This window comes from Mus caroli, unplaced genomic scaffold (assembly GCF_978045245.1).
Source record: "Mus caroli unplaced genomic scaffold, Mus_caroli_1 scaffold_11, whole genome shotgun sequence".
Taxonomy (NCBI): domain Eukaryota; kingdom Metazoa; phylum Chordata; class Mammalia; order Rodentia; family Muridae; genus Mus; species Mus caroli.
In genome coordinates this window covers 99,954,610-99,975,526 of record NW_028227266.1, presented here as the reverse complement: position 1 = coordinate 99,975,526, position 20,917 = coordinate 99,954,610, and the positions used below count along the sequence as shown (strand labels likewise).

General features: G+C 38.0%; 1 protein-coding gene across 2 annotated transcripts in view; it reads left to right on the top strand.

The window, feature by feature from the left end:
* The window catches only part of Ppp2r3a (protein phosphatase 2 regulatory subunit B''alpha), a 133,097-nt gene that overhangs the window by 32,237 nt on the left and 79,943 nt on the right, over nt 1–20,917 (top strand). Inside the window, exon 2 of one of the 2 annotated variants that reach the window (XM_021171945.3) lies at nt 3,326–5,756. In XM_021171945.3, the coding sequence (XP_021027604.1) occupies nt 3,765–5,756 (1,992 nt within the window). In that variant the 5' untranslated portion in view covers nt 3,326–3,764. Of the gene's footprint in view, nt 1–3,325; nt 5,757–18,157; nt 18,629–20,917 lie in introns of those variants that run through there. The other variant, XM_021171946.3, reaches the window with a different exon arrangement.

The following is a 20,917-nucleotide window of genomic DNA, read 5'->3' as shown; positions in this document are numbered from 1 at the left end:
CCTGACCTGCTTGAGTTCCAGTCCTGACTTCTTTCTGTTATGAACAGCAATGTGGAAATGTAAGCTAAATAAACCCTTTCCTCCCCAACTTGTTTCTTGGTCATGATGTTTGTGCAGGAATAGAAACCCTGACTTAAGACAGGTTCTGATGATGCCAGGTAATGCTTGGTTTCTGTTGCTTATGTTCTTATGCTTGCCTCCTTCCATCTGATTATCTCTGGTGATACCTGCCTTCACTATATCTGACTGGAGCTTTTCTGTCCTGTGATCCTGGCTGTGACAGAACTTCTCAGAGTTCAGCTATCTCTGGGATCCTGTGATTCTGGGATCCTGTAATCCTGTGATCCTGGGTGTGTCTGAGCTGCTGGGAGTCAGGCTGCCTCTGGGACCCTGAGATCCTGGTATGACCAAGCTCCTGGGATCCTGGAATCCTGGGATCCTAGGTGTGTTAGAGCACCTGGGAGTGGAGCCTCTGTTGTGGGACTGGCCACAGAGTTCACACACAAGGTCTGTTCAGGTCACAGGCCCAGACTGGAAGGAACCCATGCCACTGGTTGGACGGAGTTCCTGGGTGCCTGGGTCCCACTGGTCCCAGTTACTTCCCGTGTTGGGGCAGATGTTATGTCCTCCTCACCTCTGACTGTTGAGCTTCTTTCTGCATCAGCTTCATCCAGTCTGAATGTACCTAGTTTTAGGTAAGCCACCTGAAAATTTGAAAACAAACAGGTTGAGGGTGAGGCAATAGTTAGTTCAAACTCCATTCACATAGCAACTAAATTCAGACATAGGAACAAAAGTAGGGTTAGGAAGCTGGGTATAATGGTATAATCCCAGCACTTGAGAGGCAGAGGCAGGAGAATTGCTGCAGGTTGGAAGCCAGCTAGGAATACATAGTGATACCTATTCACATCCACCTGAAGAGAAAGGTGATAGAATATTAGAATTAACATTTATATTTGGTTGGGAAAATCTAAGTATTATGATAATATCAGTGTTGCTTCCAAATCATGTTTATTACATTTGTATTCAAATTTTAAGAAAATTATTATTAAAACTGACAGTTCAACAGTTTATCTAGAATACAATCAAAGAACATTCAGAGGATATTAAAAATTAAGGATATGGGTTGTATCTCAAGTTAACAGACCTTTGATAGTACTGGTATAAACACAGTGACCTTAGATCCAAAGAACCATCAGTTAATATTGTAGTCACTATGAAATTTTAACACAAGAAATATTTCTTTCAGGGCATGGTAGTGAATGTCTACAATCCTAAAACACAGGAGACAAAGGCAGGCAAGTCACCAGTTTGAAGCCAGACTCGTTAGACTCTGTCTCCAAACAATTATTCTTTTACATTAATCATTTCTGTAGTTGCTAAATTCCCAATACCTAAATATGTAACAGATAATAATAGATTGCCTTCCATAAATAAACAAATGAAGTAAATATAATAGTTTTTAGGATCAAAGAAATATAATATGAACACACTTTTATTTTTAAATAGGTAAAGATTTTTATTATTAAAATGCCAGTAGTACTGGGCATGATGGCACACACCTTTAATACCAGTACTCAGGAGGCAGAAGCAGGTGGATTTCTATAGATTCAATGCAAACCTGGTCTACATAGCATGTTTCACGCTAGCCATGGCTACATAGTGACGCCTGTCCCAAACCATCAACCAATGATAGTGATGAGTCAGTGAGACTTATAGTCTCCTATAATTATGATTATAATTCTGCTATAATTTTTTTTTACTATCATTGCCTTGATGCACTGTTCTTGATTCATCCATATTACGCATTCTGTGGTTCAGCAAAGATTGGCTATACCTTTGAAATAGATACATCTAAACATCTGCTACACTGTTACTATCTTGGTCCTAACTTCCCAGCATTGCAATCCTGTTTATTTCCCTGTTTCTTTTCTTGTCTTCTATGTGCCTGAAAGCAGCAGTCAAAATCATCGGTTTAAAATGTGACTCTCTATGGGTGATATCTCAGTGCACTCACAGTTAAACTCAGTTCCATTATAGAGATCTATGGCTCATGCATGGTTAGAATCCTCCTTTCCTTTATGACCTTATCTCTGATACTATTCTTGCTTTCTCTGCTCCAGTCTCATTAATCTCCTTATCCTTGTAGTAAATCAAGTAGGTTTCTACCTCAGGACCTTTGCACTTAAGATTTATCTGCCTGACATGATTTATCTGATAATACCTGTTTGGCCCACTCCCTTTCTTTTTACAGATCTTTGTTCAGATGTCATTAAAGTTACCTCTGACTTCTATTGTTAAATACCTTTCTTTTTGTCTGAGTCCTTACCGTGCTTCATTTGTCTCAATAACACATAGCTATTGAATTATATGCTTATTTACGTTTTACCGGTTTTTCTAACTACATTTTCACCTCAGTAAGAGCAAAGCCGTGACTTCATTCACCACTAAAAGCCACTGCTAGCACTTAGAGCAGGGCAGAGTAGGCATTCTGTGGCTTGTGATTAAATGAATATATTGACAGAACATTTTTGGAAATCAACTACTACAGATTTTACAAGCTGGGTTGGGTTTTTTTTTTAAGTAATGATGATTAAAGAAATCTTAAGAATATGTTATTTTTAAAAAAGGAAGAGATGTACATGAATATGGTCCAAAAAAATATGGGACCAAGAACAGTAATGAAGGTTTTGTTTTTCTGTATGTAAGTACCTAGAAGTTAATAGAAGAATAATTTCCAACTTTAGAGAAACATTCAAAATTAGGACCAGTCCCCGAGTGTTGGCAGTCTTTGAGAAGAGGTTCGGTTGATGGAAGCAGACAGTAGATGCAGTGGAGTAGTAAGAACTGTGGGGATAGGTGGCTTAGAAACATGTCAAGCGACCTGGAAGTGAATCCGAAGGCTATTCTGTTTGTTTGTTTTTCTGTTGTTTTTCTCTAGCTCTGGCTGTCCTGAAACTTGCTCTGTAGATCAGGCTGACCTCGAACTCAGAGATTCACTTAAGTCTGCTTCCTAAATGCTTAGATTAAAGGGATGTGTCACTACTGCCCAGCTAGAAGACTATTGTTGATACACAAGCCATAAGGATAAGAAAACTGTCTAGCTATAAGCTTGGTACTGTCATGCAAGAAGGCAAGAAGAGTCATAAAGGAAGTATCAGTTAGGCATATACAAGAAGGCAGAGCTGAGATACTACATGAGGTACTGAGTATAGAATGTGAGAAAACAAAGGCCTAGCGTAAATAACAGCAGCAAGAGATATGACACAGAATAGAGAGCATTGATTAACTGCTTGTGTTTAATTCTTTTCTTCTTCTATTCTAGGTTTCTCTGTCGATCACAAAAAATAAATTTAAAAAAAATGGATCACTTAAAGGCCTGGGAGGACTCAGTTATCACAGTAATCCTGTACCATCAACTAAGGTTTATGTGACAGTTTATAGAATCATTGAAGAGTTAAAAGAAGATATTCTTCCATAGAACTAGTCCTATAGTATCATGTTACTAAATAAAACTAAAATGTACAATATTTAAGTTATTAGACTTGCTAATACAAGCATACATGTGCAACAGCTACTGGATCCTGATAGCTATCAAACCTCAAATTTAAAGATTTCCCCTCATGGAAAAGTTACTATACTTTGCAAGAAACCACTGAACGTTGTCATTAAATATTTTTTTTCAGCAAAGTATCATTTAGAAAAATTTTCTTGAAACAAAGTCTATAAAGTTCTAAGTCCTACCATTGAGTGAATTTGATATTATGGCAGCAACTTACAGACTTGTGGTTAGCACTGTGAACCATTATAGCAGTGTAGTGATAGACCGGCGCTTTGAACAAGCCATACATTATTGCACTGGAACCTGCCATACCTTCACACATGGAATAGACTGCATTGTGGTGCATCATAGTGTCTGTGCAGATCTCGTGCATATCCCTGTGTCTCAGTTCAAAGATGTGGATCTGAACTCTGTGTTTTTGTCTCATGAAAATGGGCTTTCCTCGGCTGAAGATTATCCCCATCAGGCCCTCACAGGCATGCCCAGGGGCAAGAAAGCATCTACATTTCAGAATACCTGTAACTTAAAGGACATTGCAGGAGAAGCAATCAGCTTTGCCAGTGGGAAAATAAAAGAATTTTCCCTTGAAAAACTCAGAAATTCAAACCATGCAGCTTACAAAAAAGGAAGAAAAGTTAAATCTGACTCATTTAATAGGAGGTCAGTTGATTTTGACTTACTCTGTGGCCATTATAACAATGATGGAACCTCTCCACCCTTTGGTTTACTCCGGAGTTCCTCAGTTGAGGAAAAATCTTTATCTCATAGAAATTCATTAGATGCAAACCTGACTTCTATGCTTTTTCAGAACTTGTCTGAAGAAGATCTAGTTACTCAGATTTTAGAAAAACATAAAATAGATCATTTTTCTTCTGGGACAGACATAAAAATGTGCTTGGACATCTTACTGAAATGCTCTGAAGATTTGAAAAAATGCACAGACATCATAAAACAATGCATAAAGAAAAAGTCAGGAGGTAGTATCAGTGAGGGCGGTGGCAATGAGGCCATTTCTAACTCTGAAACTGTCTATATGAATGTAATGACCAGGTTAGCTTACTACCTGAGAAAGTTACCATTTGAATTTATTCAGTCTGGGAATCACGAGACCGTAGATTTGACAGAACTTGTCAATAATATACCTAACTTACAGCTGACTCCATTCTCCCCATTATATGGGACTGAACAGCCCCCTAAATATGAAGATATTGTCCACCTCTCAGCCCTTGACTCCGGACAGTTTCAGACTGTTGAATTGCAAGATGACAAGCATAATTTTAAACAAACAGACACTGTAAAAACCACTCCAAACAACACAGATTCCTTGTGTAGCTTGGAGGTAAACAATGCTGGAACTCTAAAACCTGTGCAGCTTCAATCACCGTTATTAACCATAAACCATTTAGAGGGTGTTTCTTCTGGTAACGTAATGGAAACTCTTTATATTGAAGAGGAGTCAGACGGGAAGAAGTCATTATTAGATAAAGAACAAAAAGCAGAGAATGGACAAGGTCAGGAACCATTAAAGGTAAATGAACATAAAGAATTTTCAGACCATGATACTTATCTTAAAAAATGTCCTGCCTCAATGCAAAATGAAATTGGTAAGATATTTGAAAAGCCAATAATGGTTCATCCATCTAAGGAAGATTCTAAATTAGAAGTTCCTACCACAGATCTCAGAGACCAGAGGCACTTTATGAATCCTAACAGTCAAGAAGAGATAGACAAATTATTAATGGATTTGGAATCATTCTCACAGAAGATGGAGACCTCTCTAGGAGAACCACTTGCCAAGGGTAAAAGCATCAATTCTCTCAATAGTCATAGTCATTTGACTGCTCAGAGCCACAAAGACCTTGAGCCTAAACCTATAGCCTCTTCAGCTATGGAGAAAGTTTCACCTTCTTGTCTAACAAGGATAATTGAAAACAATGGACACAAAATGGAGGAGGAAGACCGAGCCCTCTTACTTCGAATTCTGGAAAGCATTGAAGACTTTGCTCAAGAGCTAGTTGAATGCAAATCGGGCAGAGGGAGCCTATCACAAGAAAAGGAAATGATGCAAATTCTACAGGAAACCTTGACAACTTCCTCCCAGCCCACTCCATCAGTCTGTAGGAGCCCTGTTGGTGAGAAACCCAAAGATAGTACTTCAGTTGTTTTGATTCAGCAGACGCCAGAAGTGATCAAGGTAAGATCCAAAAATCACGAGTTCTGAGAAGTTTCCAAATACAATTTATTATATGTAAAATATATAAACAGAAACTCCTTTTGTTAGCCACTGTAAATTCTGTGCTAAGAATGATCTCAGTAAAGTCAAAAAGAAGCAAAGGATTTGAATCAGACAGACTGTTTTTATCTGCCCTATTCATGCACTCTCTCTTCCTTTTAAGTCCTGTGGCTAAAAGAAAGTTACTTAGCCTTAGTATCTATTGCTATACTCATGTAAGACATGAGCAGTGAAGCCTGACACTTACACAGAGTAGATCATTTAATATTAATCCTTCCCAGGTAACCAGAAAAGCAGTCCACCACATATGTATACCTTCTGTAAGATGCAGGATAGGGTACAAGAGAGCCTGATTCTTTCTTTAAAAAAAAAAAAAAAAAAAAGATTTGTTTATTATATGTAAGTACACTGTAGCTATCTTCAGACACACCAGAAGAGGGTGTCAGATCTCATTATGGATGGTTGTGAGCCACCATGTGGTTGCTGGCTTTTGAACTCAGGATCTCTGGAAGAGCAGTCAGTGTTCTTAACCACTGAGCCATCTCTCCAGCCCAAGAGCCTGACTCTTAAAGAGCTGAAAATCTAACTGATGAGACACAATGTTCCTGACCAGTCTGCTCAAACACTTTCTTAAAGTACCGTCAGTGCAGCAAGCCTTCAATGCAAGTCTGTGTGAGACTTCTCTATGCACGCAAGGACTTAACAAACTAGAGTCAGAGAAGTGTTTTTGAAAGGTTTTAATTTTTCACTACTTACTTTACTGATTGTGACTACTTGGAGAAAGACAATTATTTGCCCATTTGTGTAGAAGTGTTTGTCGAAGAGCATGTTTATTCTTTCTCAGAAGGGACTCTTTGCCATCCCATTTAAGAACTCAGTTTGATGAAGCCTCCATGTCCTTAATGTTGTCCTATTGTACAACCTGGAAAGAAAAAAAATATATATATAGCCTGTGAGTTCACCAAGAAGAAAAAAGAATGGTGTTTTTAACAGTCTGTCCCAAATATGACAGACTTCACTATGACTCACATTCTACTGTCCCTGACTGAAAATTTGTGACAGATCTAGAAGCACATCAATAATTTGCTAATCCCAATAGCTACCATGTAGAGTTTATAAATGTAGACATGTATTAGTTCACAGATAGAAAGCCAAAGCAATAAAGGCAAGTTATAAAATAGATGAATTATTTTGAAACGCACACATTTGTACTAAAAATATGACAAAGTGCCAGATACAGCAAATACAATGTTCAGCAAAATAGCCCGCAAGAAGAGAAAAAGGTGTGACCAGGAAAGATGGGCAGAGGGCCTCAGTAGTTCCTATATGTCATTTTTCTGCTCTGGATGGTAGATATCTAGTAAGTAGTTTCTCAGGTTACTTATGCCATTTGTATATTCCTCAACATTATTTAATTTTTAGAACTTTAAATTTAGAGATAAGACTTTTATGACCAAATTAAAAAATAAACTTAGTGTCGGGCATAGTGGCTCATGCCTATAATCCCAGCACTCAAGAGGCAGAATCAGGCAGATCTCTGTGAGTTCAAGTCTAGCCTTATCTACATGAGTTCCAGCACAGCCAGAGATACATAGGAAGACCCTGTACTGAAAATAAACAAACAAACAAATGCCTAAATAGTATTTTAGCCTTGTTATAATTTTGTTTGAGGGCCAGCAAGATGGCTCAGAGAGTCAAGGCACTTTCCATGCAGGCTTAGTTTAGTCCCTGGGCCCATGTAATGATAAAAGGAGAGAACTCACTCAACCAGTTGTCCTTTGACACCTGCACATGAGTGCTCACACAGACATATCATACATACACATAGACAATAATAATACATAATTTTAAAGGATTTTTAATTTGTTGTTTGGTTTTTGAGGCAAGGTCTCATTATATAGCCTTGACTGGCCTCAAACGCATACATTCTGCCTGCCTCTGCCCTTTGAGTTCTGGGGCTACAGACTGTGCCACAACACCCAGCAAGATTTAAATTTTAAATGTACTTGTTATAGGTATATGAGTACAGGGCCTGCAGAAGACAGAAAAGGCTACTGGCTCCCTTGGAGTTTGAGTTGCTTGCAGTTGTAAGCTACCCAGTAAGAATGCTGAGCACTAAACCTGGACCCTCTGGAAAAGTGTATGCATTCTTAGTTACTGAGCTGTCTATCCAGCCCAACATATAATTTTTGAAACTTCATTTGTCCTGGGCATTGTGGTGTACAGCTCTGTAATCTCAGAATTAGGAATGTGAAAGCAAGAGAACCATGAGTTCAAGGCTATTGTGGACTTCAACTATGAGTTGAAGACTGACCTGAACTCCCTAGAAAGACCCTGTCTCAAGAAGACAAGGCTAGGGTAGGGATCTAGCTCAGTGACAGAGCACTTGCCTATCATGTAATATTGTATGGGTATGGGGGGCCTGAGGGAGAAAGAAGGTGAATTGTGATCAGGTGAATAATTTCTACCTGGTACACATTTATGGCCACTGTTCTGTGTGCACATTTTTAGTTACCAGAAACATGAAAACTTAGAGCAATATAGTACATACTTAGTTATTAAATGATGATTTTGCTCAAATGTTCACTGAACATTTATGGAAACTCTGTGGAACTCATTTATTGATTCACAAATGTTGATAATGTTAAATTTTAGAGAAAAGGCCCAACTCTTGAGAGTCCCAGTGGACCTGACCTATCCACTGTTCCCAAATTCAATCCAAGAGATGGCAGTACTGAAGGCAGGAAAACAGTTTTATAAAAACCACTGTGCCCACACCAGGAGAACGAGAAAGCTGACAGAGCTTTGAAAGGTCTAGAAAGGGAACAAAGGCAAAGGTTAAAGGTTTGCATAGCTTAGCAAAGCAAGCAGTCTTGGGTAAACCATGGCTGGGTTGATCATTATCAAAAAGCTATGCTTTTTGGTCACAGTGAACATTGCAGTTGCCTGTGGGGGATTGTGAGTGCCCTACTCGCCAGCAAGAAAGACGCCACAACAGGATCCTTCTGCAACATGTTTATTGGGAGAGCTTTTACTGCGATTGCGAAAGACCCCGAGCCCCAGAACTGGTGCTGCTTATATAGGCCTAGGAGAGGCATGTCTATACCTGATTGGTTATGCTTTCAGTACCTCATTAACATGCCTTGGGCCAGGCAGTGACTCGGCAAAAAACTCTTATGCACATGCGCACATTGGTTGTTTACCCAAACTTATGGGTGGTGGCCAGCAGTAGCCAGCGCCATCTTGTAATGGCGTATGTGGCTTCCCACAGGGGGTAGTTCCACTTCTCGTGGGATTCTTACATATTAGATCATTTCTTCTGAAACACAGTGTTACTGCAGGAAAGAATGACAAGTCAGAAAAAGCAAGATCGAATTAGTTCCTTTGGGTTTAGAGCAAAGACTAGAGACATCAGATGCTACTTCAGTAGTCTAGACTTAGTTACTCTCATTTGGTGTATTGGGATGGGATAGAATTAGCAGCTTCACACAGATAGTCTTTAAGTGATTTACATATCTATTGCAGAGTTAAGCAAGAATCTGACCCAAATTTTAGGGTAGCAAAAGAAAGAATTAATTGCAAAATAACACCAAGTTTTTAATCTTTCTTTGTGTCACTCACATCCAAGTGAAGAGTCAATGATTTTAGCAAGCACAGCCTCTAAGTCCCTATTATAATATCCTTAGTTCAGTAGGGTTGTCACTAGAAGAGAAGCTAAATAAAGTAATTACAAAATATAAAAGAAAGTTTTTCATATTCAAGATAATACTGATGTGCTTCACATGCTATAAAGGACGAAAACTACCTGTATAGTAGCTTCAAAATGCTAATATTTTCTTAAGAGCTACAGTTATTGTAGGCTAAGGCATTTGCATACATTTTCTCAATAATCTGCCTATTAAATGGAAAATGTTCTCCTCTGATGACCTATTTTAATTTTCACAGCCATTATAACCAGAAACTCTTATTGTGGCACCACATTTTAAATGTTTATTAAGTTTCTCCCCACATTACCTCCTGTGGAAAAAAAAAAAAAAAAAAAAGACAGGGAGTGGGTCTCTGAATACTCCTAGTCTTGGCACTAGCTGCAGCTCAGTCTGACTTGGCAGCCAGGCACTAAAGCGTCCTAGGTTTGTTTGGTTTGATTTTTTTTTTCCTTTTTACAAATGTGGACTAGAATCAGAATGCGATTTAAAATAATCATCTTTCAACATTCTTTTAAATAAGCTTCAGTATCAAAAAATAAAATAAAATTTAATAAATTTCTGCTTGATGGCCTTGTGCAAGAGGCCATATTTCCTTGCTTTAGAGGCTTGTCCTTTATCCTTTAATCTTTTCTTCCCGTGAATTGGTTTAAGACAGGAATTGACTTTTTCTATGAAAAGCCAGACAGTAAATATTTTAGGCTTAGTATGTCATGAGATTAGTGTTATTTTGTGTGTGTGTGTGTGTGTGTGTGTGTTTATGTTCATGCATGCATGCATGTACTTAAAGAGTCTTTTAAAAATATTAAACTAGGGTCTGGGGAGATGGTTCAGTTGGTAAGACTTCCCTGTGCAAGCATGAACCCCTCAGTTTGAATCTCTAGCACCTACAGAAAAAGCTTGGTGTGGCAGTGCATGTCTATAACCACAATGCTGTGAGGCAGAGGCCAGCAGATCCTGGGAGCTAGCTCACTAGCCCACCAGCCTAGCCAAAATGGTCAGCTTAACGTCTGAGAGACCCTGTGTCAAGAAAATAAAGGAGAGAATGACAAAGTAAGACACTTGTCATCGTTCTCTGCCTCCATATATGCTCATGTGGAAACATGCACCTGCGTTCATGTGTACACATATGCATATGCCACATACACCAAACACACAAAATGTTAGACTGATCTTGGAGCCAAAGCTTAGAGAAACAGGCATTGAGCCAGATGTAGCCCATAAAGTATAATTTGTTAGCTCGTTTTATGCAAATAGAACAGTATGGTATATTATATAAAAAGCACACCACTTAGTTTTGTCAGGTCTCAGTATTTTACAGTATTTGCTTCATATTTTTGTATTACTGTTTCGGTTTGGTTATTCTTTGTTACTGTTTCTTAGATTAGACGTGGTCTGTTTGGAGCCCCTTCTGTTGCTTGAGCAGCCTGAACTTGCAGTCCTCTTCCACCAGCTTCCCAGGCAGTTGTAGCTGCAGGTCTGTCACCAAGCTTGGCTGCTGTAGTGTTTTCATTAGCATCTTGATCTTTCAAAATTATCTTAGATACAGTGACACCCATAGGATAGCCCTCCTCACTAGTTTTTCCTTTTTTCTAGAAGTTTTCTACCATTCTGAAATTGTTTACCTATTGCTGCAAACTTTTATACAATATTGTTTTACATGGTTTTTTTTTTTCTGTTGTTGGTATATTTATTTGTTTTCTTGTACACACTAGGCTGGCTCTTTACTGATAAGCTACATTCCCAGCCCTTGTTTTTGTGTTTGTTTTGTTTTGTTTGCTTGCTTCTAGACAGTCTTGCTGCGTATTTCAGACTGGTCTGGAACTTATCCTGCTCATGTCTAAGTATTAAGATTATACAAATATGCCACCGTGGTTGACCTATGATTTCTTTTAAGAACAATTTTAAAATTATGTCCTTGTTGTTGTTGTTGTTGTTTTAGACAGCTGAAAAACTACCAACCAGTTTAAACATTTTAATTAGAAATTAAAACATTTTAATTAATGGGCATGTAGGCGGTACTTTTAAATGGCAGTAGTGATGACACATTAAAAAAGATTGTCTTGACAATATTACATATTATTAATATTTTAATATTATTTCAAAATAATTTCCCAAGAGTAAGTAGTATGTGTTGACCAAATAAAGATGAAATTCAAACTCCTGTTATGAGAGAAAGCCAAAAAGAAAATACTAAGAGGATATTCAGAAATTGGATACTGGCCTAGACCAAGGGTCAGCCATCTAAAGGCCCTTGGGCCAAATCCACCCTGCTGCTGCCAGGACCATAACCACACCTGCTCATTAAATGATCTATGGCTGCTTTTGTGTTCTACCTACTAATCTGAGTAGTTGAGATACAGAGCCTAAAGCCTACAGTATTTACTTACTACTTGGGCATTTATAAAAATAGTTTGCTGACTATCTAGGTAGTATTTTACATTAAATCAACAAAGCAGAGTTTGATAAGGTTCAGTGTTCTGTTTTGTTGAGTCCTGGAAGCATCATTAAAGATCAGTAACAAAAGCTACCTATGGATTATGATATCCAATCAGTGTATCATTAGACATTTAAAATAAATAAAACTGATTGTGGCAATGTGCTACTGTAATCTCAGCAACTTTAGAGGCTGAGACAGGAAAAATACTTTTAAAAAGTAAATTTTGCCTAAAGTAACCACAGGTAGCTGTTTTCCCTAATCTCTGCCACCACCCCCCTCCCCACCAATCAGCTTCTTTTTTCCTTGTCCTTTTGGACAGCTTTCTCACAATGTCACTCATTTCTCACACAGTCATTGACTAACATGTGACACTTGAAGATATGCTTTTATGACAGGAATTAACTTTGTAGGTTCAAGAATAGCTGATCCATGCAGATGAGTATGCAAGAGAGTCAAATATGACTAAGAACAGCTGTAGAGGAGGGAGAGTGAGCCAGCTAAGGTCCCCTAAGGTTTCATAATTATGATGAATGAATTACTGTGCTGAGGCCATATTTTAATATGGAAGTTAATGGAGTAATTTTATTGAAAAAGTAAACACTAAGAAACTATACTTAAGTAATACTTCCTCTCTCTGTACATGTGTCTGTGTGTCTGGGGTTGGGTGAAGTATGCACATGGAGGACAGAGGTCAGCATCTAGTATCTTTTTCTATCGCTTGCCACAGTATTTTTGAGATGAGATCTCAGTGAACTCAGAGCTCACTAATAAACTAGACTAGCTGGCTAGTGAGTTTTCGGGATCCCTCTGTCTCTAGGCCACCCCACCTAACACTAGTGTTGTAGACATACCTCCATGTCCAGTGTCCAGCTTCTATGTGGGTGCTGAAGATTTGAGCTCAGGTCCTCATGCTTGTACTGCAGGCACTTCACTGACTGAACTGTCTCCCCAGCCCCAATAAATCAAACTTTAGCACTGTTTCAGTGCTACCAGCAGATGGCATCACAGTCAACTTGGGTCTCTTAAGCGTAATGGGGCAATAACATTTTAATCATAACTCGAAGGTTAAAAAATAAGCTCTAGCTTCCTTCTAGAAACATTTTTTAATTTAACTTTAGTAAAAGTATCAAAGCTGTAAGTCTAATGAAACCTGACAACTTAACATGCCTACATTAGAAAAATACAGTTGGGCTGAGGAAGTTGCTCAGTGGTTGTCTAGTGCGTCCATTCTTAGCACCGAATGGAAAAATGGAGTGGGCAAGTACAAGCTAAAGTCTTAACACATTTAAATAATTTTATAATCTAAAACTGTTTTCCACATGTTACCAAGCACAGATTTCAGGAATGTAGTAGAGATTGTTTACAGTTAGCACATTAATTTTGTTTACTCACCATATGCCCAAACCCAAATCAGTAGCACTTAGTGAGTGCTCCCGTGCTAGTGTGGTTTCCCTTGCTGTTATAAAACACTGACTGAAACCAGCGGTAGAGGAAAAGCATTTCTACATCTTATGCGTTGGACTTCATCGTTTCGGGAATCCAGGGAAGGAGCTCAGGAACCTGCAGGCAGGGACTGAAGAGGCAGCCACAGAGAAATGCAGCCTCTGACACGCTACCCCAGGGCTTGCTCAACCCACGTTCATATACAGCCCAAGACCACCTGTCCAAGGATGGCACTCCACACAATGGGCCATTAATCAAGAAAGTGCCCTACAGGCTTGCCTACAAGCCAATCTGATGGAAGCAGTTCTCAACTGAGAGTCCCTCATACCAAGTGACTCTACTTTGTTTAAAGCTGGCAAAATCTAACCTGAACAGCTCAACAGATACTTGAGGTATTTATTAACAATGTTCAACTTTTTTAGAGACTTCGCATACTTTGTAATTTTTAAATTTTCTTCTTGTAATTTTTTTCAAAGTGCTTCAAAAGATTGTAGTATTACATCCAGGCTTGAATCCCCAAAAGTCTTTCCTAATCTGACCATCTTCAGAAAATACCTAAAACTATCTGTATTAATTGATTACTACTTATTTATTCTATACCTTAAGTCTCCCTACTTCAAGAGAGTTGTCAGACACAGACCTTGGAATCGGGGTCCTTGTACTTCCTCTGAGATCCCCAGAAAACAGTAATGAGTCTAGGCTAGAGAGAAGGTTGAGTCTCCTCTCACAGATGCACTTTTAAAGACCATAGTGCTTTGACACATATTTCACAGCATGGTGCTTGTAATCACTAGTATATTCTTGACCAATTCCAGCCTTCTGTTTTGATGCATATGAACTTAACTCTCATTTCAAATTCCTGAGATCATATTATCCCCTGAGTTCTTATATGTAGTTAATGGTTGATGGGTGAGGGGAAAACATTTTTGCAGTGGTTATAGCTACTGATAATGTGCTCAGACACCTATAAACAAGTTTTAGGCTTGATGTTGTAGTACACACCTATAATCTCAGCATTCTGTAGATAGAGGCTGGCAGATCCCTATTAGTTCAAGGTCAGCCTGGTTTGCATAGTAAGTTCCAGGCCAGCCAGAGCTACACAGTGAATTCCTATAGCCAAAAAAAAAAAAAAAAAAAAAAAAAAAAATTTAACCATACTGCCTCCTCTCTACCTCCTTCCTTCCCTCCTGCATCTGTTTAATGTGTCAATGAAATGAAAATCTTCTCTTTCCTTTGTTGGTGGTGGAGTTTTGTTTGTTTTGAGATAGGGTCTTGTCAAACTGCCCAGGCTTTGAACTTGCGATCTCTTGCTTCAGCCTCCTGGTAGCTGAAACTACAAGTATGTGCTTGCTTGTACATGGTAATGTCCAAGTTGATTTAGAATATTCAATTGTTTCCAAAAGAGCCAACTTCCTTTTGTTAGTCAACATTATAGTGCTGATATATCACAGCCTCCTCTCTACTATGTAACTTACCTCCTCTTGGTGTCTTCTTAGCAAACTCCTTTTGACTTTCTTGTCTTTCTGCAATTGTTTCTAACACTACAACATAGATTCTCAACAACTAGGCTCCCTGTCCTTGTAGTGTTGTGTTTCTATTACTCATGTTTGTCCAGTCTTTGCTGCTTGGATTATCCCAACTGCCTTCCTAACTGGAAGTTCTTGGCTGATGTTATCTTGGTCTCCATAACCACATTCAGCTGAGACTGGTGAGTGATTGTAAATTACCATGTGTGCAGAACAAGGGCTTGACTTACTTGGCATAACACATTGTTGATGAGCAATAAACACTATTTTGATGTGGGGGGGCTGGTTGGTTAGTCTTAGTGTTTTGTGTGTGTGTGTGTGTGTGTGTGTGTGTGTGTGTGTGTGTGTGTTTTCCTTTTCCAGTCCTGGGAATTTTCCAGTTCAAGGCTTTGTGCATTCTAGGTAAGCATTCTAACACTAAGGCACAGCTATGCCCCTAGCATAACATACTGCATTAATACATAAATCAAAATAAGTGATTTAGTTTTCCACTCAATCTTCAAAATTTTTTAAGCAACCCTTCTTAAAACATTGCCCAGAGCTGACTCTTTCCAAAGATAATTAAGGTTATATATCACTGCCTTCATTTTATAAGAGAGAAGGCCAGATAATTATAAGATTTAGAAAATTGTTTTCAAAACAATTGAGTTTCAGACTAAGCCTTACAGAATGAATTCTAGGGGAGGAAATGTATTGGCATCACATACAATTTTATGCCACTTTTCCTGACTTACCTTCCATCGGAGCACATCTTCTTTCTCCAAACTTAGTACTGCTCTCCTGGGTTCCATAGGCTTTTATGACATAAGAAGGGAGAGTTTTTTCTTGTTTGAGATACTGAAGGCCTCATTTTTAGGGTCTTAGCAATAAGGTCATCCTCTCCTACATATGCCTCTGCTAAGAAACCCACAAAGCCCCCACTCAGGAACTTATCATTCCATACATCTTCCTCTAGTGGCTCTCAACCACGACCCTCAGTGCTCACCCCCAACCATAAAGGTTTTTTTGTTGCTACTTCATGACTAATTTTGCTACTGTTATGAATCATAATGTAAACATTTGTGTTTTCATTTCAGATGTGAAAGGGTCATTTGACTTCCAAAGGGGTCACGACCCACAGGTTGAGAACCTCTGCTCTAGAATAAGCTTTATTTTTTTTTTTCTTTTTTGGGGGGTGGGGGGCAAAAGAGATAATCTTTCTGAATTTGAGATTATCTCTCAATACCTTATAATAGCCCAAAAGTAGAAACAGCTCAAGTGTCCAAACAATGGAACAAAATATTGGTACATGCTACCTCATGTGAGGCCTTGAAACATACACAGAGAAAGAAGCCCATCACAAAATTATCCTTCATACACAGGCATGCTTATTCTGGAGGAATGGTCCACAGGAAAGGAATTCCAGTCTTGGCAGCCAGATCTCAAAATAACAGCTGAAAATCCCAGGGAGCCTCACAACAGAAGGTATTAGTTGGTCTCTTGTGTGTGATTGTTGCCCTGGAGACTCTCAGTGTGCACATAGTGCAGACAGGACTACCTGTGTCTTCAGAGGAAAGAAAGAAGGTTATAGAGCCTGCTGGCGTCTGCAGTGAAGTTTGCTTATACTTGATCTTTCCCAGTAAAGAAGAGGCCACACTAAAAACAGTGTTTTTAACTTCTGTATTTCAGGTGTGCTCTTTGTAAGTCAGGTTCTCAAATCCTTACTTTAATTCCATGCAAACACAAATAAGTAAATCAAATAACCTCATGCTAGTCTGTCAGCAGCTTATTGCTACAACCAGCCCTTTACTACACCCTTAAGGGCCCTGACCTTGTGCCCTTTGATTTTTTAATTTTTTAAAACTGTTTTATAAATGAAAACTTGGAACTTATTTCATCATGAGAAAACATATATAAATGTTTCCTTAAGAGCAACAAAGTAACTCTTCCTTGGGAGCTTTAAGCAGCATTTGTTTTTTGGTGTGTGTTGGGGAGGGAGGGCAGAGGCTGTCTCATCATGTAGACAAAGCTGGCCCAGAACTCATAGAGGCATGCCTCTGCCTCACAAGTACTGAGTTTAAAGGCATTCAGCACCATACTTCACCAGCGTTTGGACTTTTAACCATTGTTCTGACCTTAAAACTTAAGAAATATACAAGAATTAAATGAAATATGTAAATATTTCTTGTCCTTTTGTCCAATTCACCATTGTCCTAGGAAGCAAAGTAAGAGAACTAAGAAGCTACTTCATTGTCATCTCTGTTTTCATGGCCAACACAGCATCTGGCACGTAGTGATCATAAAAATACTTGAATGAGTGAGTGACTTAAAATTAAACTTGCCCTGGAGAGTTTAGATACCACTGGATAATAATTAATTCATAAAATTTTACAAATATTAGCTATTTCACCTGATTGTGATTAAGTCTGACAATCAGTAGAGAAGCATAAACTACATTAACATATGGAAATATATATCTTAAATATTTTAATTTTTACATTTATTTATTATATATGCATATGTATACTTTTATGTTTTTAGTTTTGTTCTTACTGTGTTTTATATTTCCTAGAAATAAAAAATAAATCCTGATTGGTGAGATTAATTAAGATAAATAGTGAAATGTAAATATGCATAAGAGAATACTTTGGTAATTTGCTTATAAATATTAAAATGAGGACAATATTTAATATATGGTAAAATATGGAATATGTTTATTTCTCTAAAGTCCCTCAAAGGAAAAAGTCTCATAAGCTCAGAGTGTTCTTTTTGATCATCTTTTGTGTCCTTGTTTGGTAAAAATTTCATTCATCCATATGTATCTGATATTTCTTTGTTCGGATATTAAGTTGTTCCACTTTCTTAAAAACACTTTTGAAGGTAAATTTTCAAACTACATAATTATTTCAAAGGCTAAAATAGCCTGCATTTAAAACTAATAAAATATTTTTGTAAGTTATCATATAAAAATGACGATTTCTGTCATATTTTGAGTGAAGAGATTAGGGGATATGGAATAATTGCTTCCCCTTCTGATAATAATTAAAAAGCTATTCTTGAAATAATACTTTCACATTTGAAGGTCAGTTTATTCTGTTTTGTTTTTTTAAACAATATCAAGTAGACAAAAGACAAAAATGCCCCACATACTCTTTTTCACCCTGGTTTGAGGATAAAGTATGTGATCAGCACCCGTTCTCAGTTACAGAAGTTAGCATTATCTGAGAAGTTGCTATTCTTAGGTCCAACTGTAATGTTTCTAATTGTGGTGCTAGGAGTAGTGAGTGCTTTCTTTCCCAGAAGGCTCTGCATTCTCAACACGTACAGGTCAATTTCACATAACGCTACCACAAGAAGCAATAGGCCCTTTTGCAGGCTGTTTCTAACTGGAATATTATGAGCAGACATTGCGAGTCACAGGCTGTATTTGGAAACCAGCTGCATGTCAGGACAAGCATGGATTGTGGTCCCAGGAGGCTGAGAGAATACAATGATTAAATATAATTTATTTGTGAGATAAGAAGAAAAAAGTATCTTTCTACTGACAAGACTGACACTGTCTTCGGAAGTGAGCTGCCCGCTTGGAAAGTAAACATTCACTTTCCAAAGATGATGATCAAGGAAACATCTTTGCGAAGGGACCCGGATTTAAGGGGAGAGTTAGCTTTCCTAGCAAGGGGCTGCGATTTTGTTCTCCCATCACGATTTAAGAAGAGGCTGAAGTCATTTCAGCAGACACAGGTTTGAAACTTGGGTGTTTCTTTTAAATGTTTTAATTACTAATACAACCCCCGCCCCAGTAAACTAACACACAAATAATTTTATTACTCTCTTGTATCTTGATATTAGGTCAAGGAATTAATCTGTGTTCGCTATTCAGCTATTTACAGAAAGCTATTTGTAGAGGGATTCCAGCGGGTTTAAAAATAGAGCTTCTGGACCCGGAGTACAGTACTCACATTTTTATCCTGTAGGGAGGAATCCTGTTTTGCAGACAATAAATACAACTTACTAAATATTTATCAAGCATACTAGAAAGCAAGAATTCCTGTAGAAAACTTACTTTTTTTTAAGTTTAAATCAGTAGATTTTATTAAGATAATTATGAATGTTTGTCTGAAAGAATATGGATCTTGACATTTGTAAAAGCAGAGTATTTTTACTATATTTATTAGTGTGTGTGTGTATGATGTATGTGAGCACACATGCCATAACATACATGTAGAAATCAGAGAACAACTTTACAAAGTCAGTCCTTTCTTCCCCCTTTATGTAGGCCCTGGGGATCAAACTCTGGTCACCAGGAGTGTGGCCAATGCCTTTATCCACTGAACCATCTTAGCAGTTTCCATTTCTATATGGCAGCAACTGTGTGTGTCTGCAGTACACTGTGGATGTGTAGACAATGAAGCATAACAATTCTTCTAAATTTTAAATAAATGCCATCCTCTAGCAAGCTGATACTGATTGCTGCCTGCAATGACTAGTCTCTACCATCTTAGGGACAGTGTCTATCTTACCACATAGGTTACCTAACGTGGAATACAATACAAAAAAGGGAGAAGGGACTATATAAATGCTAACTATCCAAATTCCAGTAAGGAACCATAATTTTATAGTTATTCTGACCCAGAAAAACTTCAAATTTGGGGGGTGAGATATGTGACATTTCCTTTCTTTCTGTGTGTCAGAATGGTCAAATATTGGAAATATTATAATGACAATATCAGTGGCTGTTCAGAATGGCTAAGTAATGCACTGATGCTGAAAAACTGAAGTAAATATTGAGATACTTTTCCCAATGTATTCTTTTTTTATTACTAGTCCTATACTGGACCAAAACAGCTTTAGTTTAAAATGAAGATATGTCAAGCCAGTTGGCAAATCAGGCAAAAAAAAATTACAATTTTTTAAAATCTATGTTTATAAAATCAGTTTTATTATACTACTTTAAGGTTTAAATTATGTGTCTTCTATTAACACAACTGCAAGCATATTAATAGAGCTGAAAGTTCAGAATAAATTCATTCTTTTTATATTATTTTTCCTTATTAACCAATGAATTAATAAATACTGTCTTATTAGTCACTTGCTTTGTATGAAGAAGTATACATACACACAAGAGACGAGAACAGTAGGTTGTCAAGTGTTTGCCCATTCAGTTAACTTGGGCAGTGTTTGTTCTAAATGTTGTGTCCATCTGTCAGCACAAACGCACAGTTAGCATTGAAGGTCTTGCTCTAGAACTCAGCTTATGTCCATACCCACCAGTACCAGTGCTCTTAATTCTAATGCCATCATTGCCCTGAAATTAAACCTAACTTCCCTGCATAGCATACTGTTGAAAATATTTTCAAGAAACAGAATTTTGATGATTGAATACTTATAGTCTCACAACCCTTTTTCTGCACAAAATAACAGAATAAAGACCACTCTAGTAATACTCACCATCTAAGCCGAGCCTCTGAAGATCTGCCCTGTTTCAGAGTTTTAAGAACACTGTGTGGGGCTGCCGACTCATACGACTGTGCAGTGGTATTTGCAGATTTAGCATCAAGGCAAAGAAATGTTTATTCAAAGCAGATTATCACTTTGCTAAATCAAGAGAGGTTTATAAACTTTAGATTGCTTTACAAGTGGACATGATTATTTATTTTGAATCTAAAGGACTTTGCCAAATTCTGCATTGTTTGTAATCTCTTGAGAACCCCACTGTTTGGCTTTGTCACTTGTTGCCTTTCACAAGGACAAATGTGCTCAGCTCTGCTTGGAACCCTTTATCTCTGTTGCGTTCTGTTATTTCCTTTAGTGCCCACAATCTTCCAAAGAGTGGGATTATGATTTCTGCTTATTTCTGAAATTCTGAAAGACTGGGGAGTGCTCCTGAGGTTGCCGACGAGTAAGCCCTCTCTGTTTACTGCTGTGTGTTATGTTCACTGGCCCCGTTTCCTCTAGGCTGTTCCTTTCTTGACTATGGCTTTATATGGGAACACTGTTTAGAGTAATTGAACATTTGAATAATACTTTGTG